We start from the raw sequence: 24911 nt of genomic DNA, 5'->3' as shown, positions 1-24911 counted from the left end.
GTGGGAGAGGGAGAAGCAGGCTTCCCGCGGAGCAGAGAGACTGATGCGGGGCTCGATCCCAGGACCCTGGGATCATGACCCGAGCTGAAGGCAGACGCTTAACGACTGAGCCGCCCAGGCGCCCCTTGGATCTGTGTTTTCATTTCCATTGAGCAGATACTTGGATAATATCTACATAATTGTATTTCTTAATATCACCAATCTCAGAAGAGAGTTTAAGCATTAGGAAGTTTATTTTGTTCATTTTCAAGAAACTGTTTGCTAAATACCTGTATCTGACTAAGGCATAGTTTGTCGGTTGTTATTATCAAGTTAAAATGGTGTGCCATGAAAAGAAATAACTAATTCCGCTTGCAACTAAAACAATCACACAAATGCTTTTCCTTAAGACAACCATCATACTTCCATATGCAGAAGTAGTTTATGTGTACTCTTCATGTGTTACACAGAATATTAAAAGTCATGAACTCGTGGTCAAGATTTAATTAAATTAGTAATTTTCCTTGCTTCTTCAAGGATATTCTTTTTTTTAAGATTTTATTTATTTAATTGATAGAGAGAGAGACAGTGCGAGGGGGAACACAAGCAGGGGAAGTGGGAGAGGGAGAAGCAGGGTTCCAGCCGAGCAGGGAGCCTGATGCGGGGCTTCATCCCAGGACCCTGGGATCATGACCCGAGCTGAAGGCAGTCGCCTAACCAAGTGAGCCACCCAGGCGCCCCATCAAGGATATTCTTAACTGAACTTGACTTTTCTTTGGAACCACTGCTGTAATTCATGCCCAGGCACCAGAACTTGATCCACCTCTGCTTTCACAGCACCAGTGCCAATATCCACACAGTGAAAGGGCAAATAATGTCTTACTATTATTCAGAACATAGTTTTAACCTCACAGATCCCCTGAAATGGTCTTGGGGACCCCTAAAAGCCTGTAGGCCACACTTTGGGAATAACTGCTATGAATAAATCATTGTCCATAGACTCCTTAAATGTAGAGGTCATTTTCACAAACTAATAAAACACAGTGATTGGCAAGTATAGAGAAATGCCAAAGTACTAAAAGTATTTAATCTGTATTTTATATATCTGACATTTCTAATATCTTTTTTATTTTGGTAACTGAGATGATGTCAGGGTGATGTTGTCTAGCTTGTAATCATGATTCAGTTACCATTTGTTGAAAAATCCAATGTAAAAATGCCTTCTGGGAGGTAATGTTAGTATCTTTATTTTATGGATGAAGAGTTTTTAGTTCAGGGAAGTGAATTTCATAATATGGAGTGAGGTCAAGATTTAAAGCCAAGGCTGTCTTAATTAAATACCTGGGGTTATTCTGCTATATCATGTTTTTGTCCCATAATATAAATAGTAATTCTGGAAATGAAGGGGGGATAATAATAGACGTCGACAATTACATGCACATATCAATATATTTCTATTCCATTTTATATATAAAATATTGAATTGATCATTTTATATGAAAATCAGCTAGCCTCAATGAACTTTTCCATGGATGTCATCTTAAATTTCTCTCAGGATATGTAGTTCAGTTTGAAACCTGAGGTTTCTAACAACTGTCATTTGATTTATCCAGTCACAAGTTAGCAAAGTCAAAATTGATTAATTTTTGTCACTGTTCTGTCATTAATCTTCCCAGTGTTTCCTAACTAATTTCCTTATAATTTGTTTCTGGAAATTGCTGGTGGTGGAATTATGTTTGAGATCTCCCAAAAGAGAATTTCATTAAAATTAAGAACTGAGGTTGAAGAAATTTATTTACATTGTTTAGAGACATATTGGGGTCACATTTTCCATGAATCCAGTTCATCTCCAGGCAGCGATGGCCACTGTCCTTCTCGTACTGGCAGAATTAGATAGGACATAATGTTTGGTTGATCCAGTGTTTTGTGATGTTTTTTTATGATGTCTTCATGTATAGCAAAGTCAGTATTACTACAATTCATTACTCATGGGTCTGTGCCAACAGCCTACTCTGTATCATGGTGAGTTGCAGGGTGAGGAGTTGGGATGATCAGCTGAATAGAATTCCTTCCATGCTGAACACTCTAAACCAACTCCAACCTTGAATTTCTTATCCTACTTCTATGACTGCCCCTTTCTTTGTCTCCTGGGGTTATCTGATTTCATCCATACCTTAGATGTGGATATTGGTATAGTGGAAAGAACACCGGGCAAGCAGTAGAATGACTTGAGATCTGGCAAATACTGTAATCTAGGGTATGTCTCTGGGCCTCAATTTCTTTAGCTGTCAAAAGAAAGGGTTGGGTAAAATGAACTAAAGTCCTTTCTAGCTCTGTCTCTGTGAGTGTAAGGAAAGAGGAAGGAAACTTGTGATACAATATACACCTACAGAATTGGTCAAATTAGGATCTAAAAACGATACTGTATAATTGCTCTTTTTCGATAATCCTGGTCAGAATTATTGGTCCAGCTTATGGTAAGGTCATAGAGAGATCCTTTTCCTTTGAGGTTGCTCATACAGCATTCTGTATACTCTGTTGTATTCAGCTAACTGTGTTTAAAACACCACAAACATGAAGGATCAGTTTAATGGATGAACACATCAGTTTAACAGTAATTTAAAAATATGGCAACTTCCCAGAATTGTCCAAATGGATTTGTTTCTCTTTAATAATTCTGCTAACCTGATAAAGGTGTAATCTGAAATTGAAAGCATCAATAATAGAGCATCAAAATATTTATTTAAAGCTATTTTTTAACTTCATGAAAACTCATACAATAGACTTTAAGAGAATATATTAAGGTGATTGTGAGCCAGAAGTCCCAAACAGATTAAATTATATTCAACGGTTATGCTAACCAAATTGAGTCACTGTTTAGAATGTTGTCCTTTTTGAATGTACAGTTTTGGCTGCTAAAAATGATAGAACACAAGAGTGGGGGAGCTAAGATGGTGATGTAGTAGGAGGGACCTTGGGCTTGCCTCACCCTCTAACACAGCTAGATAACTATCAAATCATTCTGAACACTCAAGCAATTGACCTGAGGACTGATACTGATTGAACAAACTGCACAACTAGAGGGAGAGAAAAGGCTACTTCCAGGAAGGTAGGAAGTGTGGAGACGTGTTTTGGGGGAGAAATAGATCACAGGTGCTGCTGAGGGGAGCGAACCCTGGTTGCAGAGAAAGGTGAGAGAGAATGGAGCGCACAGGGATACACACAAGGAGAACGCTTCCCCAAAGCCATTGGCTATAAGAACAAGAGGGGCTGAGTTTTGTGAGTTTTTGCAACCAGTGGGGTTCAAAGACTGGAGATTTAGAGATCCCTGGGCTTTTCGGTGATAGAGGCCTGAGGACACAGCAGCCCGGCTCCTGGAGAAGAGATAGGGAAACAACCCTGGGGCAGATGGTGCCATCTGAGCATCACCTAAGGGGCAAGGGAGAGACTGTTCGTACTTCTTGGAGCACATCTGTGAGAGATGGCATTGCCTCTCGGGGGACAAACAAACCAGCAGGTGCCATTTCCCTTGCCTGCCCCTCAGCATAGATGCAGAGACACCTTCTGAGTGCAGCTAACTGGGACACTGGCTGTTTAGGTGGCTTGCTCCAGATCCCACGCCCCTGTGCTCTGGCGTGACTGCCCTTCTGGGTCAAATCTGCATCAGTCCCAGCACAGTGAGACCCTTTCCCAGAGGACCAGTATAGATCCCTACCACACCAGGTCTCTGAAGTTTGGAATGTTAAAAGTCAGCAGGCCTTGCTAGGGTAGAGCCCAAGATGTGCTGCACTGCTCCAGGCAGGTAAGTGACCCAGAGACAGACAGTGTGAAATCAGGGATCTGAAAAATGCCTGTGATGCAGGAGGGAAAATTATTCGCTCCTCTGAAACTGCTTCCCTGAGAGAAGTCAGATTCCCCCCCTCCAGGGACAAAGTAGTGGGCTGGTGCCATTTTCCTTCCCCTCCCTTCAGCATAAACCAACTTCAGTAAGAAGCACACGACCAACACTGGCTGCCTAACCTGCTTACTCCAAGTCCTGCCCTCCTGTACTCGGCTGCAACTATTTTTCTCAGGCAAGTGTGCCTAAAGAGCAGCGCAATGGGCCCCTCCCTCAGAAGACCAGCACAAACACCCACAAGCACCACGTCTATGGACCATTGCGTTCTGCAAAGCTTCAATTTCAGTAGAAATAACATCAGGTCTCAATTAGCGAGCAGACCAGAGCACACCTACTTAAAACTCACCACACTCTGGCCAAGGTCCAAACACTCCCCACTGCAGGCAAGGAGAAACTCTGCAGAAGACTGACCTGAGGCATAGAGCAGCCAAAACACAGCAGCAGAGTGCACACAGCATACACCAGAGACACTGAAGCACCAGGCCCTGGACGTTATATGACCTCTTCTTCATAATGCCATTCAAGACAGGGATGACCACTAGTACTGGAAGTCCTAGCCTCAGCAATCAGACAACAAAAGGCATCTAAATTGGCAAGGAAGAAGTCAAACATTCACTATTTGTAGATGACATGATACTCTATATAGAAAACCCAAAAGATTCCACTGAAAAATTGCTCGAACTGATACAGGAATTCAGTAAAGTCACAGGATACAAAATCAATGTACAGAAATCTGTTGCATTTCTATACACCACTAGTGAAGCAGCAGGAAGAAAAATCAAGGAATCAATCTCATTTACAATTGCACCGAAAACCGTAAGATACCTCGGAGTAAACCTAACCAAAGAGGTAAAAGATCTGTACTCTTAAAAGTATAAAACAGTGATGAAAGAAATTGAAGATGACACAGAGAAATGGCAAAATATTCCATGCTCCTGGATTAGAAGAACAAATATTGCTAAAATGTCTAGACTACCCAAAACAATCTACACATTTAATGAAATCCCTGTCAATATGCCACCAGTGCTTTTCAGAGAGTTAGAACAAGCAATCCTAAAATTTGTATGGAACTACAAAAGACCTTCAAAGAGCCAAAGCAATCTTGAAAAAGAAAGGCAAAGCCGGTGGCATCACAATTCTGGACCTCAAGCTATATTACAAAGTTGTAATCATCGAGACAGTATTGTACGGGCACAAAAACTGACACATAGATCAATGGAACAGAATAGAAAACCCAGAAATGGACCCACAACTCTATGGTCAACTAATCTTTGACAAAGCAGGAAAGAATATCCAATGGAAAAAAGACAGTCTCTTCAACAAATGGTATTGGGAAAACTGGACAGCAACATGCCAAAGAATGAAAGTGGACCCATTTCTTATACCATACACAAAAATAAATTCAAAATGGATGAAAGACCTAAATGTGAGACGGGAAACCATCAAAATCCTTGAGGCGAACACAGGCAGCCACCTCTTTGACCTCGTTATAGCAATTTCTTACGAGACATGTTACCGCAGGCAAGGGAAACAAAAGCAAAAATGAACTCTTGGGACTTGATCAAGATAAAAAGCTTCTGCACAGTGAAGGAAACAATCAACACAACTAAAAGGCAGCCTATGGAATGGGAGAAGCTATTTGCAAAGATATATCTGATAAAGGATGAGTACCCAAAGTCGATAACGAACTATCAAACTCAATCCTCAAAAAACAAATAATCCAGTTAAGAAATGGGCAGAAGACATGAATAGACAGACACTTTTCCAAAGAAGACATCCAGCTGGTTAACAGACACATGAAAAGATGCTCAACATCACTCATCATCAGGGACATGCAAATCAAAACCATGATGAGATACCACCTCACACCTGAATGGCTATGATTAACAACACAAGAAACAACAGGTGTTGGCGAGGATATGGAGAAATGGGAACCCTCTTGCTCTGTTGGTGGGAATGCAAATTGGGGCAGGCACTTTGGAAAATAGTTTGGAGGTTCCTCAAAGAGTTAAAAATAGAACTACCTACGATCTAGCAATTGCACCACTAGGTATTTACCCAAAGGATACAAAAATAGTGATTTGAAATGATCCATGCACCCTGATGTTTATAGCAGCATTATCAACAATAGCCAAATTATGGAAAGAGGCCAAATGTCCATTGACTGACGAATGGAAAAAGAAGAGGTGGCATAGATATAGAGTAATATGGAATATTACTCAGCCATAAAAAGGAATGAAATCTTGCCATTTGCCATGATGTGGATGGAGCTAGAGAGTATTATACTAAGTGAAATAAGTCAGTCAGGGAAAAACAAATACCATATGATTTCGCTCATATGTGGAGTTTAAGAAACGAAACAGATGAATGTAGGGGAAAAAAGAAAAAACGGGGGGCAAACCCTGAAACAGACTCTTAATTATAGAGAACAACCTGAGGGTTGCTGGAGGGGAGGTGGGCACAGGGATGGGTGAAATGGGCGATGGGTATTAGGAGAGGACTTGTTGTGATGAGTGATGGGTGTTGTATGTAAGTGATGAATCACTAACTTCTATACTTGAAACTAATATTAAACTATGTTAACCGGAATTTAAATAAAGACTTGAAAAAGAAAAAAAAAAAAAACCCACAGAGTTACTGCATTGATCCAGCAAGTATCCAATGCGCCCTGTACATGCGGGGCTTTACTGGAGCCCAGTGAGTGCCTATAGTTGCTCAAAATTCCATTTGCTAATGGGCTAGGCAGGTCTGGCTAGGATTATTACATGATTGTGAAAAGCTCAGTGCTAGTGGCGTTTCACTTAGCAAGGAGTTTTTAGAACTATTATCAGTTCTTTGAAAAATATTTGTTTTTATAATATTCTGTTCTGCATGGAAAGAAAAAACTACTTGGAAAGAAATCAAAAGTTAAATGACTAAAATATAGGAGAATGGCTACTGTCTCAGCTTCCTGGGGGCTCTTTTTTTTTTAGGTTTTATTTATTTGAGAGAGAGTGAGACAGAGCACAAGGGAGAGGGAGAAGCAGGCTCCCTGCTGAGCCTGGTGTGGGGCTCGATCCCAGGGCCCTGGGATCATGACCTGAGCTGAGGGCAGACACTTCACTGAGCCACCAAGGGGCCCTGATGGGGATTTTGATATTGGACTTTACTCACTTTCTACTAAGCCAGACAGGGAAAAACAAATCAACATGGCTTTAGTAGAAACAAGGACCTCAGCATTAAGTACAGGGAATTTCAGGGAGTTAGGAAGTTACGAACAGAATCTTCCCTTAAAAAGGTTTCTACACAGGACGCCTGGGTGGCTCAGTCTTTAAGGGTCTGCCTTCGGCTCAGGTCATGAGCCCAGGGTCCTGGGATCAAGTCCCACATCGGGCTCCTTACTCATTGAGGAGCCTGCTTCTCCCTCTCCCTCTGCTGGTCCCCCTGCTTGTGCTCTCTCTCTCTCTCTGACAAATAAATAATTAAAAATCTTTTTTTTTAAAAAAAGGTTTCTACACAAGGGAAGTGCTAAATTAAACATAATCCACATGTTGGTTTAATGAGAGCATTTCCAGTTGTCTTTGTGGCCTTATATTCTGTTTTGTTGTAGCCTCAGCAAAACTATCACAGCACTACTGTAGATTACTGTGAAAATTTTGAGAGGAGAAATTTGAGAATATGGAAGAGATGATTTCATAAGGCTATAAAATTCTGAATCAGAAATCAAGAGGCATTACAGTCACCTGAAGAATAAGGTTCATCTCTAATCAGAGCATATAGATACACTGAAGCATGGACCAAAACCATGAGCATAACACCATGCAAGTCTGTGCTTTCAAATTTTAGTGGAAATATTGCCTGTCAAATCCATTAATGTTAGCACATGTTAACATACATACATCTGGCATATGTGTATCAGCCCCGAGGTACATAGAGTCAGAGAAAACAAGTGGGCTCATTTTGAGAGAGCTCTAGATAAAGTAGCATCCTTGGGGAAAGTTGAGTTTCACTTTAAGATGAGAGATGGAGAATGTTCAAGGAAACTGCTAACTGTGATGTCAGAGTTCTAGCAGGGTAGGAATGTGGCAGGACAAAGGAAGTTCCCAGCAGTGTGTTGGATACACAGAGAAGAGAGTAGAGCTCCCTTGGAGCTTGTGATTTGGATGATGACCCAAAACAAGGGATAGGTGAGAAATATTAGAATTAGTTCTAAACTAGGCCAGACCTCAAGAGGTTTGATAACTGGCAAGAGTGACTCAAATTGGATTTAATTGGTTACTATGTTTTGTGACAAAGCCGGCAAGCAGGCTGGGGACTGGGTCTTAGTGATATCCAGGATACCTGGCATGGCTGTTTCCTTGTGCCTCCTGCTCTCTCACGCAGGATAGCCCAGAGTGTGTGGGTTGGTGGGCTCCTTAGTTTGAGTTGAGGGACCACAGTGGTCAAAGGAAGGTTTTGAAGTATTATTAAAGTGTAATAAGAAGTAAGTGCAGGTGACACAACACAGGTTTGAACTGCGTGGATCCACTTATACATGGATTTGTGTTTGATCAATACAGTACAATACTGTAAATGTATTTTTTCTTTCTTGTGATTTCCTTAGTAGATGTTCTTTTCTCTGGCTTACTTTACTGTAAGAATACACTATACAATACATGTAACGTACAAATGTGTGCCAATCGACTGTTTATGTTATTGGTAAGGCTTCTGGTCAACAGTAGGCTGTTAGTAGTTAAGTTTTGGGGGAGTCAGAAGTTATATGTGGATTTTTCGCTGTGCAGGGGGTTGGCACTCCTAACCCCTGCATTCAAGGGTCAACTGTATGTTACTTTGAGATGGATTAATCACGTTTTGTCATTGTAAGTGCTTCGGCATTTGCTAGAGAGCCAGGTAGATTTACGAGTGGCTTGCCAAAGTGGGACAGCAATTGTCCAATGACCTTTTAGAATATATTAGTTGTGTAGTCATTTTATTTGTTATTTCCATCCAATCACATAGTGCCTTTGAAATAAACATCTATTCCGTGGTAGTAACAACATGGCAAAGTAGACAATTTAGAAGAGATACTCAATTTTGTTGGAATATAATTTTTATATTATTACTATTACATTAATATTGAATTAATCAGAAAGTCTGGAGAGTGTTCAACAGTTTGATCAATTAACTTTTTCTTAAAGCCGATGCATACAAATAACTTTGCTGCAGTGCTACTTAGGTCACAAGCGTGATATTCTCCTGCATGCCTCCAGACAGAGAAATCAAGTATTATTCTTCAAGCCTTCCTCATTTTGATACCAATTTGGGGGCTTGATGAGATAGAATTTGAGTACTCTTTATGTGATAATTATTTTGTGTGCAATACATTATGCTCATTTTTCTATGTGATCATTACCATTACTTTTAAGTTTCAAGTCTTTTGTTGTCTTATGGCTTCGTATTTTAATTCTTTAATACACCTGGAATTCATTCTATAATATGGTTTGAAGGGAGATTCCAATTTTATATACTTGCTAAAATGTTGACAACTTGTCCTAAGCAGTGTGTATGTAACAATCTACCTTTTTCTACATTGATTACTGATGGTCTTGTAAATTATCTATTACAGGCGCCTGGGTGGCTCAGTCAGTTAAGCGTCTGCCTTTGGCTTAGGTCATGATCCCAGGGCCCTTGTGAGCCCTGCATCGGGCTCCCAGCCTGCTTCTCCCTCTCCTCCCCGCTCACTCCTGCTCTCAGTGGCTGCCTCTGTCTTTCTCTCTCTCAAATAAATAAAAGCTTTAAAAAAATAAATCATCTATTTAATTCCTGGGCTCTGTGTCTCAGGTATCTGTTCATTTTCATTGATTTTCAATCTCTTCTTATACTAGTTCCTGACTCTGTTAATTATTCTCTCTTTATGTGGTAATACCAGGTAGGGTTAACTCCCTGTTCTTGCTCTCCTTTGTGAAGTTGTTTTAGCTTTTCTTACAGTTGAATTCTAGAATAGTTTTGACAAGATTTAAAGAAAAAAGATCCTGCTCAAGTTGTTATTGTAATTGTACTAAATTCATGAATAATTTAATAAATACTTGGCATTCTTACAGTATGGCGCTTTCTTTTCAGAAATCATGAATTCTTCATGTTTTCAAGTCTTCTTTCAGGTCTATCAATATCATTTTGTACTTTTGGTCATAATGTGCCCCACTTCCCAGTCTTGTGTTAACGAATATTTTGTTGTTGTTATTTCCACTGGACACAGGACTACCCTAGAGATAGCTTACTTATTCTCCCAAAGGTTGCAGACTTAGAGACTGAAGGATATATTATTTCTTCCTGTGTCTACTAGAGGTCTCCAGGAAGAATCAAACAAAGCATTTGTGCATACATTAGAACACTATATTGTCGAATACACTTCAGCAGTTCATTGGTTTTCTGAGGAAATATTTTGCATTCTCTCTGCAACAGTGATTTCACTTTCTTTTTAAGTTAAAGTATTTATATTATAAAAACTTACAAGTGTAACAGTATAGGGACCTATTGGATAAATTAAAATACATCCATTAGAAGAAATTATTATTAAACCATTATAATTTGTTTTTCAAGGAACATTTAATAACAAGGTGGATAACATATACTTATCTCACACAGTACTTTTATATCACTGAAGCTAAAGCAAAACATCCTTTTCATTGGGTAAAAACGGCCTGCTTAATGTGTGTACATTGCAGTGCAATTTAAAAAAACACTAATTTCAGAACTTCAGAATTTTAGGTGTCAGTGTTCTCTCTTTTTCATATGGGAAAAGAAAATGCTTTTGAAAATTATTTGAGGCTTGGACAAAAATTCCGTCGCTATATTCTTGGGATCACTTGTGGAGTCTTCATGATTCCGATGACACGAGGGAAGCTTCAAATTCAACCTTTTAGAGAAGACATTCCAGCTCGCCTGATCTCATCAACCAGGAGTATGTTGGTGGCAATCACAGTGCAGGAGTGGAGAAGCTGTTTCTTTACACAATAGTTATCCCATATGCCTACTTCGGCTGCTACCATTGGCTCACCTGTGTTTAAGTCCACACGCACAAGTTGACCTGATTCTGAATGTTCCGCTTGAAATTTAACTAGTGTTTCCTGAAGGTCGAAACCAGAGTTCTGAGCAAGTACCTTGGGAATAATGAGTAATGCATCAGCAAACGCTTGAACTCCCAGTTGGGCCCTGCCCTTCACACTGGGCTTGTACTTAATCAAGGCTTCTGCCATTGCCACTTCCACTGCACCTGCACCTGGAACTACACAACCATCATCAATAGCATTTTTAACAGCCCTCAAGCCATCTCTTACTGCATCTTTGATTTGAGTGAGTGTGTGCTTATTTGGTCCTTCGATCAATGTGACAGAGCGAGGATTGTTACATTTCTCAATAAAAGTGAATTTCTCTTCTCCCAATGTATATTCATAGACAAGTCCTGCATATCCCAAACAATCAGGATTTAGGTCATCAAAGGAATTTAGAGCTACTCCACCGCAAGCAAGAGTCAGCCTTTCCATATTTCTCCTTTTAGCTCTACGCAGAGCTACTATACCTTCTTTTGCAAGTGCATCTAAGGAAAAGGGGTCAATTCCCTTTTGATTAATAACAACGAATCCTTTATCTGAATCACCGCAGACTTTCTTTTTCAGTTCTATTATTTTTTTAACTCTATCTTCAATGAATTTTCTTTCAGCTTTTACAAGTTTCTCTCTCTCTTCTGCACTCTTGTAAAAAAAGCCAGAATTCACTTCTGTTTTCTCATATTCCAATGACACATTGCATGTTAGGATGTATGCATCTTCTACTCTTTTTTTCATATCTGGATGCCGTGGCCCATGGTCCAAAACAAGACCTCTGATTAAGCTTGTATCAGTTTCAGATTTATATTTCATCTCCATGATCTCAACCATGAAGAGGTCAATAGGTTCATCTTGTTTTTTAATGGCCAAAATGGAGTCCACTACGGCCTCTGTTAAGACATCAGCAAGTTCAGCATGCACTTTAGCACGTAGAGATGTTCTGGCCACATCTATCAGTGTTTCCCTGTCCATTTCTTTGCTTACTTTGACTTGTTCCAAAAACTGAAGTGCCTTTTCCTTTGCAGCTTCAAATCCTTCTGTTATTATTCTGGGATGAAGACCTTCAGAAATGTAGAGATCCGCCTGTTTCAGTAGCTCTCCAATGATTAGAACATTGGAAGTGGTACCATCACCAGTTATGTCATCTTGGGCTGTTGCTACTTTGGCTATTAAGGAGGCTGTTGGGTGTTGAATTTGCATTTCATGAAGCAGCACGTGGCCATCTTTAGTAAGCTTGATGTCTCCAGCACCAGAAACAAGCATCTTCATGGTGCCCTTAGGCCCCAAGTTGGTCCTCAGCATGTCCTGCAGGCCCCGGGCCGCGCTGATGTTCACCGCGCCAGCGCAGCCTGGGCTCGGGCCACCTCGGCCTTGGGGTTCAGGGTCTTCACGGCCGCCATAGCTAACTAGCACAGGGAGAGGAGAAGAGCCGGCGTGCGGAGGGCCCAGAGCCCGCTCAGCGTGTCCAACAGTGATTTCACTTTTTAAAATACAAATATACCGTGAAGTTAACAGAATCATGAAAAACATCTTAAAGAACAGAACATTTCTCTGACATTAACAGACTTCATATAACTTCCTGATAGTAATATATCTTTGCTGGGAGAAATACAAAGGTACTACTATCATTCATTCTTCCGACAAACATCAAGAGGGTGCCCTCTGCTATGCACCTGCTACTTCCAGAGTGAGGGACTGGGGACAAAAAGGAAGGGTCTTGCAAACGTGAGTAAAGTGTACTTGCCAGGGATGTAGAGGCCAGAGTCTAGTGGAAGTGACAAACACATTAGTAATAGATGATTCACTTTGTGATGTTTTTCACAGAGGTAGTACAAAGTGCTCTAGGATTATAATAAAGGGAAGTGTTAGTTCTGAAGAGAGGAAAGTCTTCTATATGATGTGACATTTGAACTGGCCTTCCAAGGTGGAGTAGAAATTATGTGGCTGAACCCAGCATGAGTGAGATTTAAAACGAGAGTGCATTGATGTATTCATTTGCTCAACAAATATGTACTGAGTACTCACTGTGTGTGCCAGGCACTGTTCTAGGCACTGGAGATGCAACAGTGCAAAAGACTGATAAAATCCAAGCTTGCATTAAGCTCACGTTCTGGTAAGGGTGACTTACATTAAATGAACAGATATATGTAACATAATATTAAGTAGTAAGTATTCTATAAAGAAGAGAAGATAGTAGAAAGAGAGCACTGGAGTGGGTATGTGCATATATTACTATTTTAGACAGAATGGTCTTGCAAGGACTCCGAATAAAGTAAGGGAGCAATGCAAGCAAAGATCTGGGGGAGAATATTAGTAAGCAGAAGGACTATCAAGTGAAAGCCTGCTGTAGGAACAAACCTGGGGGCATATTCAGAGAATAGTAAACAAATCAATGTAGCATTTAGATACATGGCACAAAGTTTAGGGTAGGTTGGGGACAGAATAAGAAGGGTCTCGTATGCCACACCAAAGTGTTTTAAATTTTTCTCTCTTTTTCTGGCTTTATTGAGATAGAATTGATGTATAATATTGTGTAAGTTTAAGGTACGCAGCATGTTGATTTGATACATTTATATATTGCAAAATAATTACCACCATAGCATTAGCCAACACCTGCATCATGTCATCTAATTACCATTTCTTTTTGGTAGTGAGAACATTTAAGATCTATTCACTTAGCAATTTTCAATTATATAATACAGTATTATTAAATATAACCACTGTGTCTTTCATTAGATCCTGAGAACTTAATTCATCTTATAACTGGAAGTTTGTATCTTTGACTGATATCTCCCTTTTCCCCCTACCCTCAGCCATTGGTAACTACCATTCTAGTCTGTTTCTGTGGGTTTGGCGCTTTCAAATTCAACATATAAGTGATATCATATGGTTATGGTATTTTTCTTTCTCTGTCTGACTTATTTCACTCAGCTCAATGCCCTCTAGGTCCATCCTTGTCACAAATTGTAGAATGTCCTTCTTTCTCATGGTTGAATATACATATATCACATCTTCTTTATCCATCCATTGGTAGATACTTTTTTCCATGTCTTGGCTATTGTAAATAGTGATGCAATGAACATGGGAGTAGAGATATCTCTTTGAGATCTGATTTTCATTTTTTTTTTTTTGAGTACATACTCCAAAGTGGGATTGCTGGATAAATGGTATTTCTAGTTTTAATTGATTGCAGAACCTCCACACTGTTTTCCATAGTGGCTGCATCAAATTACATTCCCAGGAACAGTGCACAAGCATTCCCTTTTCTTCACATCCTTACCAACACTTGTTATTTCTCTTTTTGATCATAGCCATTCTAATGTTCTATGTCATTGTGGTTTTGATTTGCATTTTCCTGATAATTAATGATGTTGAGCACCTTTTCATTAATTTTATTCTTTAAGTAGAGGAAACCATCACTTGTTTTAAAGCAAAGTTGGTTGGAATCATTGTTGATAATTTGGAATGTGGTTTAGAACAAGAAAAGATTGGAGGCAAGAAATCAAGTTAAGAAGAGTACATAATATTGGCTAAGATGTTCTTGGCCTAAATTAGGACAATGGCTGTGGTATGAGAGAAGAATGGGTGGATGTGAGATGTTGTGCAGAAAAACTTAATAAGAATGTACACATTCTGAGAGCAAGGTTTTTTGTTTGTTGCTTTTTTTGATCATTGCAATATCCTCAAGCATCTAGAATACTATCTGCACATGATAGATACTCAATGACTATCTATTGGAGGAATGGGAAATTTGGTGGCTGACTAGGTGTTTTGGAGGAAGATTAATGAGAAGTATGTTTGAGGGAGTAGTAGAAGATGATGCTGAGCTTTTTCTAGATGAGTGATAAGGTGGAAAGTGACGCCAGCAGTTAAGGGAGGCAAAACTGAAAATAAGATGGCCTGGGAATGTGAAGGGGGAAAGGAAGAAGAATCGTGCCTAATATCTTTTGTGTGAAAGTGGTTGGAATGATTTCTTATAATCTGTGTATATTGTGTGATTAAATTGTACACCTCTAGAATGCCTAGCTGCAAGAATTTTTCAGCATGGGCAATTTCACCTGGATAATCCTGTGATGTGCTGAGGATCCTCTGGGGGAGGAGTGCAAAGAAGCAGAATAATGGATGCAAGTGGCAAGCCAAGGAGATGAAAGTTCCTTCCACTCGTTGGTAATGGTTAGAGAGTTGAGAAAGAGAAACAAGTACCTCTAACATTTTGGCTTTTATACACTATTAATACAAAATAATATATTTAGCTATGAAATGAGAGCCCCGGTTGATGGGCCAGGCTCCAGTCTCCAGAGGGACTCAACAGCCCACTTGCATGTCGGAGTAAATGCAAGGAGGACTTACTTCTAATCATGCTGTGTGAAAGCCGTCTCCTCTAGTTCCATTAGCTTGTACCACCTATTAATCCCCGCACCAAGGACCTCGACTTGATGTTGGATTTGCTGGGAGGAGATGACTTTTATGCACTGAGCTCAGAGAATAATTTAGCACTTCCCAGTTAGGGTAACAGTTTCTCCTACACTTGATCTTCGCCAAAAGGCCGAGAAGCGATGGGTAACAGTTTCTCCTAAAGACAGACTAAAATGTGAAAGGGAGAACATCAGAAAGTGATTAGATCTTTATAACCAGCTTTACCTCTCCGGGTACTATCTCAACCAGGCACTTCTTGCCTTTGTTCTGTTGGGAAAAATCTTTTAGAATTACAGTTTTAGAAATGATAGCAGTAAGAAATATATATATATATATATATATATATATATATATATATATATTTCTATATATGCCAAGGAGAGTTATCGTTTTCTAAAGTACTTTACTGTTTGAACTTTGATCTTCACAGATATGACTATATGGCAGCCTATGAAGGCAGAGCACTGGGGAAACTGGTAAACAAGGAAGGAGAGGTGGCAGTAAAGGAAGGAGATGGCTTAGAGCCCAGGCAGGACAATGTCACTGTGTTTCCTACACAGCTTCCCAAACCAGCCATTCGGGCAACTGACTCTTTTGAGAACCATGAGAACACAGTGCGCCCTCAAGCTTCTCTTCAGTTCCAGGGATTCCAAGAGCTTATCAAAATCCCCCCAGATGATTCATCCACTGATGTATACAACTTTAACTTTTTGTTGTCAAATGTGAATAAAGACAACCATGAAGACCATACCCAAAAAACCATCTCAAGCTACAGCCCCTCACAGTTCAGTTGCCTGGGCTTGATGCAGGATCAAATGATGTGTAAAACAACCAACTCCTATCAGATGACACAAGTAAGAAGCATCCAGGCAGAGGATGGAACCTGCAGCAAATGGAAAGAAATTAGAAAACCATATGTAGTGAAAAGAATGCCAATTCGGAAAGCACCTCAAGCCACTCCAGATCCAGTGCCTGAGAGAAAAAGAACAGCTCCTATTAACCCTGCATACACAATTCGCAAGTCAAGAGTTGCTAGCAGTGTCCACACAAGACCATACAGGGATAGGGTGATTCACTTATTGGCATTGAAGGACTACAAGAAACCTGAACTGCTTGCTCGGCTTCAGAAAGACGGCATCACCAAAAATGAAATGAACTCCCTTGGAGAAATTCTGCACCAAGTAGCCAACCTGAATACTCAGAGTTTTTCATATACCTTAAAGGACTGTGTTTTTAAGGAGCTCCAAAAAGACTGGCCGGGATATAATGAGTTAGAGAGGCAGTCATTGGAGTTGGTGCTTTCCAGAGGAGTAGATGCATTTCAGAACGCGACGGGTACCAATTCCACAGAATCTTCTGTAGGTTCCAGTACAGCTGGAACATCCCAGGAACAGCTTTCCAGTGCAGGTGTTGTTAATTTGTTGAGGAGAAAAGTTAGAATATCTCGCCTGACAACTGCAATACGGTCAACACCAAATGGCCGTTTGAATAACACCAGAGCAAAATCTGCTGTAGGGCTCTCGGGCCATTCTGAGGCTATTGCCCACTCCACCCGTCTTCCGCGGCCCACAGCCCGCTTTCCCTCCTCACATCCTCCTCAGCCTGCATGCTCCAGCAGCAATTCCTGTGGCAATGCAGAAGGACCTGGGGCTCCAGGTTCACGTGTTGCCAGCTTTAGTCAAAATAGAAAAATCTTTGTGAACCAGTGGCGTAAACATCCTCCCTTGAAAATTTTACCCTCTATTTCAGTTCAAGCGATGTATCCAGAGCCTGTGGAGAAAAAACCTTTGATGTCTGATAAGAAGTCTGAATATACATTTGTGGAACATGAAGCAAAGAACCGAGAGTACAATGTTGAGATGATGGGGAGACAGAAGACAGATCCAGAAAGACAAGGTGAAAGTGCAAAGCCAAACTCAAACGAAGTTAAAGAGGTTTGCACTGCTTCTGGGAAGACTGGTGGTGCAGCCTCCGGGCTCCCAGATTATTTGGCTAACTATGTCACTATAGTTTCCTCTGAGCAACGTCAGCAGTATGAGCAGGAATTTAGAGCAGAATATGATGAATATCAGAGCTTGTATGCCAAGATGCTGACTTTAGCTAGAATATTTATTAACCTTGATTCAAAGAGGAAGCACCTTTCTCCAGATTCAAAAGAATATCAGGATATTAATAAAATAATCTCTCTAGAATATCAGAAGATGAGACAGATTAATCCCAATTATTGTGCGGAAAAACATAGATGCCAGTATCTTTATAACAAGCTGGTTCACATTAAAAGATTAATAAATGATTATGACCAGCAGCGTGTAAAATCATAGCACTGGAACAGAGCTAGGATCGGAATAAATAAATATGAGCTTACTTATTTAACATGCTGAATTGCTTGCTCTAGGATTCTAAAGGGATAAAACCACTTTGTTGAAACAGTATTACCATTTTAAGTTTTCTTCCTTTTTATGTTCCTTTTGATTTTAGTTTTCATTTTTGATTTTTTTGTTTATTTGATTTTATGTTGACTTATGTTTATTTTAATTTTATGTTATTTTCATTTTTCTTTATTTACTTTTCACTTCCTTTTACTTTGCTTTGTCTGTACCTTCAAAGCTGTTTCATCTGATCCCTTTTACACATAAAATGTGTGTTTTCACTCCCTTTTTAAAAAAAATATCAAGAATCCAGTGTCTTTGAATAAAACTTGTACACATTTAAAAAATAAAAACTTATAATGAGTAATATGAAACGCTAGTGTCTTTTTTTAATCTTTAATGCAAAAGCAACCTTAAAACATAGACATTTAGAAATTTGTGCAAAATACCACAATTTCTTCAAACAGTACACATTTTCATTTCATTAAGTTTATTTTTGACCTTGCTTAAATATGTTACTTGTATTTATCTTGGGGAATACACGTGATGTGGTCAAACATGCAAAGACTTTTGAGAGAGAGGGAGCATGTGAGTGGGGAGGAGGGACAGGGAGGGACAGGGAGGGAGAGAATTCCAAGCAGGCTCCACACCCAGCACGGAGCCTGATGCCGGGCTCGATCTCACAACACTGAGTTCATGACCTGAGCCGAAATCAAGAGTTGGACGCTTAACTGACCGAGCCACCCAGGCGCCCCCAAACATGCAAAGATTTTGAACTAACAATTCAATTAAGTTGTCTTTTCAAAGTACTGTCATTTCAAATAGGAAACATGTTTACAAATCTAAGTTTTTTTTTGGGGGGGAGGTGCCGAGGGAGAAGGAGAGAGAGAATCTTAAGCAGGCTCTGTGCCCAGCATGGAGCCCAACCTGGGGCTCAATCTCAGGACACTGAGATCATGACCTGAGCTAAAATCAAGAGTCGGACATTTAACCAACTAAGCCACCCAGGCGCCCTACAAATTTAAGATTTTAAATATTTTCCCAAATTTGAGTATTGTCTTTATTAGATATTTGTCTCCACCATCCAAAAGACAATTGGTACATACCAAAGAATAAGTTGCATACGCTAGGAAGCCTAATGATAAAATGAAAACTTACCAACCGAACTGGGAATTAGAACATTCCCAATACCGTTGCCAATCCCTTTGTTTTCCTCTCATCTACCCTGTGTCCCTGCCTCCCCCAAAGTGGTAAACACCTCCTCAAGTTTACATTTATCTTTCCCTTGCTTTTCTTTTTGAATCCTTCCACTATATTTATAAGCATCCCTAAACAGTATAATGTTCAGTTTTTAAATCTTTATGAAAATGATGGCGTACTATATGTAGTCATCACCTCATTTTCTTCATTCTTATGCTTCTGGGATTTCTTTATGCTTATGTATAAAGCTGTAGCTTATTAGGTTTCTCGCTTACATGTTGGGTCATCATGTGACCTCAGCATCATTTAGTTATCCATCCTCTTGTTATTAGAGATTGGGTTGTTTCTAATTTTTTGTTATTACAAGCAATGTTGCTGTGAACACTTTTTCATGTTTACCCCTTTCTATCATGTGTGTGCTTATTTTCATGTGTTTTCATTTTCTATGTCTTTTAAACCCCACAGGAATTTATTAATGTCTTTGTATGGTCCAGAGTTATTTAGGTTTATATGCATTTTCCATTGCTTCTGAGGCTTTCCTCCATTTTCTTATTTCTGACTGAGATGATTTTCTTTTTTCTTCAAAAGCTCCCTTTATCCTTTAATGTAGGGTCTTCTGGAAGTGAATCCTTTCAGTTTAGTGTGCATGTGCTTTTAACTGATCTTTAGTTTTAAAGGACAGGTTAACTAGATACAGATTTCTAAGCTGCTGGTTACTTTTGTTGGCAGTACAAAAATATAATTCCATTTTTGTTTGGCTGTTTTATCCACGTGGAGGGAATTAGCTGTCAATCTCGTTGTTCCTCCTTTGATGGTCACGTGTTTCTACCTATGTGTTAGGTTTGTCTTCTTGTCTTTCGTTTTCAGCAGTGTTACTGAAATGTATCTAGTTGTGATTTTTGTTATTTATCCTGCTTGGGGTTCAGAGTGTTTCTTGAAACCATGGCTTGATGCAGTCCATTGGGCTTGGAAAATTCTCTACTAATATATCTGTAAGTATTGCTTCTCCACCATGCTTTCTCATTTTCTTTTCATTTTCCTTATGTCTCTTCTGGTCATTTCTGTAATTCCTATTTTTCCTCTCCATATTTCCATCCGTATATTTTCTCCTGACCTAACTTCTAGCTCTCTTATCTTTGTGATAGGTACCATGTTTTGTCACAAGAAAGTTGTTTCTTTATAAATAATATTGTAATAATTCAGACTGGAGGTAAATGGACTTAAAAGGGGAGATGGAGATGTTAAAACAAAAGTGCAACTAGAAAATGTGCATAAATAATTTCACACCAAAGAAATAGTATTTAAAACAGTATTTGAAATCACTGGCTTGCTTCCTAATTTTATTTTTGTTACTCTCATAAATGCTATTTTTTGAAATATAAAACATCCTACCTACCTACCTACCTACCTACCTACACACCATACAGCTAGCTAGCTAGCTAGTTAGCTATATTATCACACAGCAGAATGTTTGGTGTGTACTGGACACTTACTAAATGGCAGTTGCAATTAATTACTATTATTCTGTTGTGTAATACTGCCGCAAACTTAGCTACTCAAAATGGCAGGCACTTATGTATTGTCGCACAGTTTCTGGTGGTTCCTCTGCTTCAGGGTTCTCATGATGCTGCATTTAAGATGCTGGTCAAGGCTGGGGTCTCATCTGAGGCTCAACTGGGGAAGGATCCACTTCCAATATCACTTCTGGAGTTATTGACCTGAATCAATCAATTCCTTTTGAGCTTTGGGCTAGAGCCTTGGTTGCTTTCAAGATGATGGTCAGACATAGAATTCAGTTCCTTGCCATGTGGGCATCTCCCCTATGGTGCAGCTCACAACTTGGCAGTGGGCTTTATTAAAGAGTCTGCTAGCAAGATGGAAGTTACAGTCTTATGTAACATCATCATGGAAGTGACATCCTATTACCTTCGCCATACTCTATTGGTTAAAAGCAAGCCACAAATTCCGTCCACACTCAAAGGGAGAAGATTATATAAGGATGTGAATATCAGAAGGTGGGATCACTGGGGGCCATCTCAGAGTCTGTCTGCTGTAACTATCATCATCTTTAAAAGGGGGCCGACTCTGAGTCTGTCTGCCACAACTATCATTATCTTTAAAAAACTCAAGTAATTCTTTTCATGTAACCATTTTCAGTATTACCTCTTTTAACCAGTTTATTACATCATTCCTCACATTACTGTGTGAACAAAAAGACATTCATTTTCTTATAAAACACCTGTAGACAACCCCTGCTCTATAAAATATCAATTCGTACAATCAGAATATCTCCCAATTTAGGTCTCAAAAAGTCATATCACAGGAGATGGCCTTTGAAAAAGTAAGCATTTTGATTCAATGTTCTTTTAAATCAGTATATATCAATATTATTAAGTTACTAGCATATGTTTGATTAAAACTCTCCCTCGCTTTGAAAATGAAAATACCATTTTCATTTACTGACTGATTCCATTAAAACATCTTTCTGAATCATCTTTACTCATCAAAAGTTATGAGTGCCTCTGCTACATATTCATTTATTAGCATTTATATTTGTATTCCCTACAAGTAACCTCAAAAGTTATCTTACATGTTTTAGTACCTCTGTGCTGTTTCTCAAAGGGCAAGGTGGCTTCTTTTGCTTGACAAGGCATATGCTTTGACCTTCTTTTTCCATGATGACCAATAGAGTATGTCAAATTCAGCTCAAAAAGCTCTATCCAAGAGTGTCCAACCTCTGCACTCTCTGCGTCCTTCTCCCAAGTCATAGCTGCTCTGATTGCTGCTGCCCTCATATAGGAATTGTCTTGTCCCATAGAGGGGCATATCCCTCTCTACTCGGTTACAGGGGCTATAACTGAACAGGAAAGTCCTGCCAGAAGGGACTGTTTGGAGGTGTCAGTGTTTAACAACACAATACTAAAGGTTTTATTAGCTAAGATACTGGGAAGCCAACAACTGCCTGGAGGGGTGGGTTTCACCCGACATTCGGAACAAACAAAGGTAGCATCTTCATGGACAAAGTGTTCTATGGCAACTGGGAGGAAAATTGGATCTGAGTGCCAGGCAGTAGACTGGGTGCTTGAGAAAACTGGTTAATAATACAGTTCCTGCCTTTGGGCAGATTTCTTAGAGCATGTAAAGAGATAATTCAGTATACTGCTATGACTGGGGGGAAGCTGATGATGTTGGGTAACAAGGATGGGGAACAATAATCATAAGCGTTGTCTATCATGGAGCATATTCCAGGCACTACACTCAGTTCTTTATCATAATTTTCTGACTTAAGTCTCATCCCAGTGCTGTGAGATAGGTATTACTATGTCAATTTACAGAAGAGAAAGTTAATGGCTTGTAGAGTTACAGTGTTTTGACCAAAGTTGCGGGACTAGGTAATGAGACCTGAGATTTAAACCCCTTTCTGTCTAATTTAAAACTTCTACATGAGGAAGTTCAAGCAGGTATGCTACTGACAAATATTCAAATGAGTAGATAATCAAAACAGTAACAAAGACTCATTGCCTTCTATAGCACTGTGGTAGGAGACTAGGTTCTGAATTCATAACTAGGGTTGAATCTTGACTCTTCCACTTCCTATATAACTGGAGAAATTACACAATAGCTCTGGAGATTGGTTTTCCTGTGTGTATTTTGGTAATAATAATAATGCTCATATGATTATTGTGCCTAGTGCAAGGTAAGCACTCAATAAAAGAGCTGATCTTGTTATGATTACTTTCCCCTGTTAAACGTGGGCATGTGTGTATTACAAACCAGAGGGCAGGGGGATTAACTTCAAAGTTATCAACAGAACAAGGAATATTTACTATGACTTGGGATCCACAGAGAAACACTTAAGTTAGAAACATGGAAAAGATATCAAATGTATTGTCTGATGAATTCAGGTGCGCGAGGTCTCTGAAGTCAATATAAATTTGTGGTGGGAAGCTTCCTCTAGGCTATACAGGTACAATAATAAAAACAGATCTTGTTCTAGTTCATGACCAAAACCTAAGCACACATACCAGCCAGGCATTTTCTTACAGTGTCACATCACCTCTTAGAAGCAGTATGATAAGTTTGACAGTCCAAGTGATTGGTGACTCAGAGGACCAGCATTCTATTTTCCTGTGCCGAGGTTTCTCATGGCAGTCATATGAGGGGAATATGTTGATCTGACACTGTAGTGATGACCACATTAGACAGAAGAGCTTTTATAGATGTATTATCTGTGTGGGGTGGCATGAGAGACCATTAATAGTAGCGGTAGTCGAAGCTATGAAATAAGAGAGTATAATTGCTAAGGAAGACCATGAGTCAATGACTTGTTCTGTCCTGGGAAAGGCACCAACATTTAGAACATAAAAGGAGGAACAGAAGTGAGCAGAATGGCCAGAGAAGAAAAATGGAAACCTCAATGCCTGGGAGCCAAGCAAGAAGGTAATCCACAGTTTCAAATCATACAGAGAAATCAAGATACTTAAGTTCAGCTCCCCACAGAGCAGCATGAAAATGCAGAACTATGGGAATCCTGCATGACTGACTAGGATCCCGGCTCCTTCTCCAACACAAATCAAAATTATACATTGATTCCAGCTCCAGAAATTTTCAATGTATTTGCTTAGTTTAAAAAGGTATGGGGGAGGCACCTGGGTGGTTCAGTTGATTAAGCATCTGCCTTCAGCTCAGGTCATGATCCCAGGGTCCTGGGATGGAGCCCTTCATAGGGCTCCCTGCTCAGCAGGGTGTCTGCTTCTCTCTCTGCCTCTCCCCCCTGTTGGTGCTCACTCTCTCTCTCTCTCTCACTCAAATAAATAAATAAAGTTTTTTAAAAAATTGTGTGGGGTTGCCCGGGTGGCTCAGTCAGTTGAGCAACGAATTCTTGGTTTTGGCTTAGGTCACGATCTCATGGGTTGTGAGAATGCGTCCTGTATCGGGTCTGCACTCAGTGGGGAGTCTGCTTGAAGATTCTCTCCCTCTGCCCCTCTCCCTACTTTCTCTCTCTCTCAAGTAAATAAATAAATCTTTTTTTAAAAAAAGCATTGAATATCTGAATTCCACATGAAATTTTCAGTAACTTAGTCACTGACAAATGAGTATTCTTAGGTGGATTAGATCTTTATGTAATAAGTCTGGAACGTTTGGTGACATTATCACCTCCATCTGAAAGATATAAACTCATGGGATATTTAACTGTTCATTTTCATCTGATAGATTAGGAAGCATTTCTCAGAGTAGATGATTTTTTTTTTCAAAGTAGATGATTTTGATGCCAAACTGAAATTTATTTGATGTTCAGAATGTGTGTGCTGGTTTTATTTTATATAATGATAATCAATTTCAGTGAATGATGAATCTGCTCTGTTTATCTTTTAGGTTTCATCAAACTTTCACTTCATTCTTTTGATTAAGAAATCATTAATAAATGTTGGCACTATTATCTCTACAGTTTTTACTGTCACCAACATACATTATTTTTGTGGGTTTTGCTGGTGTTATATAATTGGAATGAAGTAATGTTTTAGAAGTCCTGAGGCCTAAGTAAGAAACAAAAAAGTATTATTAACTATCTAATTTACAGAAAATAATTTTGAGATATTAGCAGAATATACACCTATTATACTATGTGGGTTGCTAGTCACATATTTGATATTTTCATTTTAATTTCTTGCCCCTTAAATTGAGATCCTTGTAACATTGGTTGAACGTATTGTTTCTCTTATGTTTTGTAAGACTTTAAAGCATTTGCCTAATATGCAACCTCTTTTTAGTCTAAGTCCATGCTTCCTGTGCAAAGTATAACATTAGAATTTTAAAGTTAATTAATTCCCAATTTCAATTGGAGTAATCTTTGGCAATAACGCAATGAAATTTTCTCCTATTTTCTCTTCAGGCAAACATGAGTCTTTCCCAGGTATAACTGAGGTTTAGAATAACATCTCTTTGTTGGTCTAACACGCTCTCCCTTCAATGGACTACCTGTCC

At 39.4% G+C, this 24911-nt stretch overlaps 1 protein-coding gene and 1 pseudogene across 1 annotated transcript; one reads left to right on the top strand and one right to left on the bottom strand.

The window, feature by feature from the left end:
• Window positions 1-7977: 7977 nt before the first annotated feature.
• On the top strand, window positions 7978-18002 carry LOC113930918 (RNA polymerase II elongation factor ELL2-like). Its single transcript, XM_035725644.1, has 2 exons — window positions 7978-8043; window positions 15788-18002. Exon 2 carries the CDS (start codon window positions 15798-15800, stop codon window positions 17676-17678), a length of 1881 nt encoding a protein of 626 aa, XP_035581537.1. The 5' UTR covers window positions 7978-8043; window positions 15788-15797; the 3' UTR covers window positions 17679-18002.
• LOC113930919 lies at window positions 10725-12341 on the bottom strand (annotated as a pseudogene).
• Window positions 18003-24911: the final 6909 nt, after the last annotated feature.

The sequence above is a fragment of the Zalophus californianus genome, chromosome X (genome assembly GCF_009762305.2).
Source record: "Zalophus californianus isolate mZalCal1 chromosome X, mZalCal1.pri.v2, whole genome shotgun sequence".
In the NCBI taxonomy this organism is placed as follows: domain Eukaryota; kingdom Metazoa; phylum Chordata; class Mammalia; order Carnivora; family Otariidae; genus Zalophus; species Zalophus californianus.
The sequence above is the reverse complement of the archived record's forward strand: the minus strand, read 5'-3'. Positions and strand labels throughout refer to the sequence as shown.

Excerpts from the sequence above, each read along its gene's own strand:
- LOC113930918 (XM_035725644.1), top strand. The coding sequence starts at position 15,798 with ATGGCAGCCTATGAAGGCAGAGCACTGGGGAAACTGGTAAACAAGGAA.